Source organism: Paramormyrops kingsleyae, chromosome 22 (genome assembly GCF_048594095.1).
Source record: "Paramormyrops kingsleyae isolate MSU_618 chromosome 22, PKINGS_0.4, whole genome shotgun sequence".
NCBI lineage: Eukaryota > Metazoa > Chordata > Actinopteri > Osteoglossiformes > Mormyridae > Paramormyrops > Paramormyrops kingsleyae.
The window spans coordinates 13,288,529-13,294,528 of NC_132818.1; the positions used below are offsets into that span (position 1 = coordinate 13,288,529).

Sequence of the window (6,000 nt, forward strand, 5' to 3'; positions counted from 1 at the left end):
AGCCCAAACAATAACCTGTAAATGATTTGTTAGATAAATCCTTACAACAAACCCAAAAAAAAATTGTTTTTGAAACAATCTGTGTAGTTTGTGAAGAACAAGTGGCTTTACAGTTTTCAGGAGATGCATCCTGTTGCGTAAATAGTATTAACTCATACAATATAGTTTATGGTGTACTATTTAATATGTAATATGATGATTTAATAGTAATTATACACAAACATTCAGAGCATCTATTCATACTAGATGTTTAAAGTTGCCTTTGGACATAAGTGTCCCAAAAGTTTGCACGGCAAGGGCGTAGATTTGGGACTTGTCCCTACCAATACTGTGGCAGTACCATGTGTGTTTATAGGGGTGGGGGGGTTCGCGGCTGATTCGGTCCCAACCAGACCTAATCCCTTCAGGGTTGCCAAGTCTCATGCATCTGGTGTGACACTCATGTTTTCAGACTCTCACTTAAGCAAGAAATGCTATGGCAAATCTATATCAATTCTAAAACCTAACAATAGCTATATCAACAACTTTGCAAATCCTATAGACTATTTACAAGGTAATAAAACTCACATACATGTAAATGCGTGTGCATGTGTGTGCAAACTGAAAATCTCACGCCTGGCCAAAGTTTTGTCAACTTGCCGCTTGTTGTAAGTATGGATGTAAATGTAAGCATAAACTGTTCCTGCATTAGTAAGGTACTGTGGGAGCCGGTCTGAGCCCAAGGAGAGGCATGTTGTACGAAGGCCTGGTGCACGCCACACAGAGCCAACATCCTGACTCCTCATTTCAGCTAGATCTCCAGCACCGGGCCCCCGCTTCAACAGAGAACGGACCCTCAATGGGGAGAATGGGTCCCATGGCCGGGCACGTCCTGGCGGCAGCCCAAACGACAGCGGGGAGCCAGCACCTAGCTTCAGCCCTCATTAATGTTAGCATGCCACGGGCTGCTAATGAAGGTGAGCCAAGGTATGAATTATTGGCTTTAGGCAATTTTGGGCTGGAGCGTTGGTTCCGCCCACTTCCAGGACGCCTTTCCCTGCCCGTCTGACCCAACCCCTCCGGTTTTTCGGCAGTAAAAAGAGCCAGCGGGTGGTGAGGCCAGATTTCCCGAGACAAGGCAGCAGTTTTGCCCAGAAGGGAGCACCCCGGGCAGCTCTGTAATCGCTGACAAACACGCTCAGCTTCCAGGAGCGGCAGAGCACGGCCGCTGCAGGCTTTCAGCTTTCGCTTTTATGAATATTTGAAATCTTTGTCTCCGTCGCACTGAAATCATAAGTTCAGGCCCATCACCACCTGCACAGTGCACACACATCCTAGCCGTACGTCTCATCCTAATGAACTAACGGCAGCCAAGTACGCGTTAGAATGACGCCCAGCTCGGACTTTTCTCCGCTGCCAGTCCCGTGTGAATCGTGTCATATCTGTTTAACCGAAGCTGGCTCGCCTTCCTTTATCACGCTTGGCACCACTCAGCGGGACGGCAGCTTTGGATGTGCTTGACAGGAGCGATTCGAAATGACAGATTAAAGAAGTTAGACACATAAAAGAGGAAAGGGGAGGGAGAAAATTGGATTCCAGGAGGAAAAAAAAACAAACACGAAGAAGGCTGATCTGCAGTATTAGTGGCTCCATCGTGATTAATTTTTAATAGCCTGCAGTATATGAAGCAGCATATCTGGGCAATCGAGGTGGTGTTTGAGTGTCAGCTCCCACCGATTATGTGAGTCAAGCCCCCGTTCTACTCAGAGCCGCTAAACCTTTCGCAAAACCGTTGGCTGATGTGCACGACGGGCACTTCCAGTGAGCTGTAAAGTACCGCCGGCTGCTAACGATCTGCCTCGCTTGTGAAATTACCGATTCACAGGCACACCGGCGCTGCGCATCCAGCCCGGTAATTATTTCACTGCTCACAAACAATGCTGCCCCCCGGACTGAGCGTGTGAGTCGGACACCCCTTCAAGTCATTCCTTACTGTTCCCAAAAGGTAATTTATGGATGTAACCAAGCTGTCAAGAGCATTGCTATTTTTGCTGCAGAATGTCTAAAAATGTGGATCTCCTGTATGAGGCGACTGTACCAAAGGACTCCTCCACAGAATAATAATTTTGACCTTTTGTCTAGTGAAAATGTATATATTATTTCTGCTAGCAGTTATGACTGAGTGTTGGAGCACCTGAATTTCCAGAATGGAGAGTGTGTTTCTGTACAGCTACAGTATAAAGTTATAATACTGTACTCCCTTTCCACGGACCATAGACTTTCAGAGAAGACACCTCCAAATCTGACCAGAACATACTGGACGTCAGGACTGGAAGTGTGGCTGTAATTTAAACCACATCACCGTGCTCCAATGAGATTTCTGCGCTGAGTTTTGGGGCCAATGAGTTTTCCTCTGGTGTGGGTGTGTGTGCGTGCGATTGCGCTGATGTGTGTGTCTGCTGTTGGTGGACGTTCACTCTCAGCAGAGAAGCAGTGTGATTCTTCAGCTCAGTCAGACGGACGGCACTCTCTCACCTCAGGAATCAGGTAGGGCCACGTCGGCCGGCCTCTCTGGCCAAATCAACTGTATCTTAAGCAGTTAAGTTTCACAGTAAACTTTAAAGTTAATGAGTTAATTAGGAAAGGCAAAAAGTAAGAGGAGAGGTGTATTTCACGGAGACAGCCTGAAGGAATGTTTTGGATCTTTATATTTACCAATGAGAACTTTAGACTAGTGTTTAGGATATTGTAACCCTTTTTTACCACCTGTTTCAGTAGGTTTTGTGTGATGCTGTTTTGCATCCCTACATGTGTATTTTGGTTTTAGTCTTCGCTTTGGGTTTAGACTGTATTCGTCCTTCTCTCAGAACGCCGTCAGCTGACCTTGTGAGCTTCGGAGCTGCTTTAAGCCCTTTAGACATAGGGGACAGATGTCATGTGAGACCCAATAATGTTCGAAAGCGAGTCCCATAAAAGTGGGATGTACAGAAGAGAACTCTGTCCCACACCGTCAGATCTTGTCCAGAAATTTAACCTGAGATTGAAAAAACAAAGTTCAGACTCTGCGCTGGGGGGGTGCTGGGGCGCAGGGAGCCCCCCGTGAGTGCACGTGGACTGGGGGGGTGGGTGGGGTGTGGGAGGGTACGGTGTTCTGTTTTTTTTTTAAGCCAGGGACTTGCGCGCTTGTGTGTTTTGGCCCTGCAGGATAGCATGATCATGGAGTTCAGGCTGTGCGTCCTGCTCCTGGTGCTAGCCGCAGTGGCCGTCACGGGCCAGAGGAGGCGCCCCAACACAGACGAGTGGAACTACCGCGACGGCTGTGAGTCCCTCAGCCTCGACGGGCACCATTAGCGCTGCCAGACCCCGACCTGCAGGACGCGCTCTTCCACAATACTATCTGTCGGATAATGAAATATACATTCATTCATTTTTATTCTGTTGCAAGATTTTATCATTCTCTTAAGACCTTACAAAGTTTCGGTCTTGGAAAAAAACACCCTATCCTAGGTTCTGAGCTACTGCTTTAATAGTCATTACTTGCATTTGGCTTTAATATTCAGCAAAGACATTTATACACAAGTTAGTACGAGTCACACAAGTGCCAACCTTGTGCTTATTATGGGCTTAGGAGAGGCTTAATTTGGTGTTTGTGTTAGATTATAGTGGAGAGCTCTGTTATTACAGATTGGAAGTGTTCGGCTGTTTGCTGATTGGATAGCAAAAGTGAACTTAAACCAATAAAATCTGAGAATGTAAGGTGGGTGTGGCACCAAGGCTCTGGTGTCCCCCTCCCCATTTTCAAAGTCTCGGCCCGTCTGCTTCTCCAGCTGAAAAAGTAAACATGCGAGGGGTGGCCAACCTCACCCAAATCCTGGACAACTGGAGGTTCGACATCCTGGCCCAGATGCAGAGCATGATGCAGAACGACATGCAGGGTCTGCTTCCGGATTATACCAGGTCAGTTGTGTGGATCAGAGCCAAGAAGCAAAGACCGATTTTACTGTTGAAAATGCACCTGTAATGGATTATCCCTTTATAGAATTTTTACATGTAATTGCTGATTGGTTGTTTTTATTGAAAATGACATTTTTCCCCATTTACACAGATGCCTTAGCCCCTCCCCTCCACAAAATCTGGCCTGCTCTTGTGACTTGAACTGGAAAATTCTAGTCATAAATCCACATCTTTAACCGCGGTGCTACACGCTGCTCGGGATAGCTATAAACAAAGGAAGGGAGAATTATGGGTAGGACAGAGGTTTTCCATCTATAATCTCCAGGGTAACCAGAACCAGCCCTAAAATAGAATGTCTTTTTATGAAAAGTGGAAGAAAAACAAAAAGCCTCTGAAGTCGTCCCCGTTTTTATGGTTTTGAAGCCGTTTGTCCCATTATCCTCGGAGCAGCAGGCTTGAATCCTAAATACCTCTGGATCAGACACATGAGATGTCTCTCTTCCTCCGTGTCTGCTCAGGATCCAGCCTTTGTCGGAAGCCCTAGATGACCTCTTCAAAGAGTTCAACGCCCTGAAGACGCATTTGGGCGATCTTAGCGAGAAGGTGGTGTCCATCGAGGCCTTCATTGATGATGTGAAAGCCGGAAAGTTACCAAACACTGCGCCCGGCGGTCCTGCTGGTCCCACCATTCCTGCCGGCCCCGTCAAGAAGAAAATCATCAGGAAGAAGGTCCCAGCTCCCGCCCCCGCTCCCTGAACACCACCCCTCTGTTCACCCAACCCCTAGACCCTCCCTTTCCAGTGCTGGCACACCTTTTGTACCTCCGCACAGCTTATATGATTGGTTCATATGGCTGCTCATTAGCATATTCAATATACCTGTCTCCCTAATGTGCATTCCTGCCACACCATGAACGAATCTCTCGTGTGAACAGCTGACAAAAGCTTAGCCATGTAAAGCAGGCGTCGGTGTCCTTGAGGAATCAGACAGAGTAGGGTTAGGAACTAGTGTATGGGCTTCAAACGCTTACGCAGACAGAGGACCGCAGTGGGCTGGATCCAAAGAGGAGTTCTGACAAGTCGAGACACGTATCTGCAGGCTGTTATAACCATCTTTTTTTCCTCATGCCTCGCACTAAGAGAAACGTCCTCAAACTGTCGTTGTCTATGAACTCACTGATGCTGTGGATATAATATATACATACTCTTTGAGACACGCGATGGCATCCCTATCTATGCAGTGAATAAATGTCATTATTTTGCATGCTCTCAGTGTTTGATTTTCAAATGTTAGGCACAACATTCAAAATGTTTACATGAATTATATAATGGAACAGAACATTTGCTGAAATACAAGCGATGAAATGTGTGTCAGCAGCCGCGCCACCTGCAGCTCAGATTAGATAATCCACTTAAAGCTGAGATGGTTTGAGCCTGGCCAGTTCTTGAGTGGGAAACCAACTAGAAAAGCTGGGTTGCTGCTGAAAGAGGTGCAGGTGTGGCCAGTAGAGGAGGCCATCATGTGGTCTGTGTGGATCCCAGTGCCACAGTGTGGGAACTGGGACACTGCTGTAAAAATGGTGCTATCCTTCAGATTAGATGGTGACACACAGTGACCCCGCCCCCTATGGGACTAGCAGCCTTACTTATTGACTTATTTACTCATTAAAGATGATGATCATATCTGCCATGAACGCTAACACCTTGTAGCCGAAAGCCACCCAGTTATTGCTCTTCAAATGGAAGGCTGGTCCACATACATTTCCAGTCAGGGTTCTGCTGTTAAAATTGAGGACACTTTTTTTCTAACCATTTGGGTTCTTTTTTCCATCTCCAAGAATCCGAAGTGTAACTCTGATGAGGAGAATTTTCTGAAGTGGGTGTGGCCAACGAGTGGGTGTGGTCAGCAAATGGGTGTGGCCAGCAAATGGGTGTGGCCAAACCTAATGCAGATCCCACAGTAGATGTTTCCCTGGCTTCAGCCTGTCCTTTCAGTGATGTAGGGAGCACGGCCAGTCATCTCACTGAGAGGACAGAGCATGAAGTCCTCACCTACCAAATGTACACA

General features: G+C 46.9%; 1 protein-coding gene across 1 annotated transcript; it reads left to right on the forward strand.

Annotated features, from left to right (window-relative positions):
- Positions 1-2,375: 2,375 nt before the first annotated feature.
- On the forward strand, positions 2,376-5,194 carry LOC140581666 (uncharacterized). Its single transcript, XM_072705116.1, has 4 exons — positions 2,376-2,526; positions 3,184-3,298; positions 3,807-3,936; positions 4,452-5,194. Exons 2-4 carry the CDS (start codon positions 3,190-3,192, stop codon positions 4,687-4,689), a joined length of 477 nt encoding a protein of 158 aa, XP_072561217.1. The 5' UTR covers positions 2,376-2,526; positions 3,184-3,189; the 3' UTR covers positions 4,690-5,194.
- The last annotated feature ends 806 nt before the right edge of the window (positions 5,195-6,000 follow it).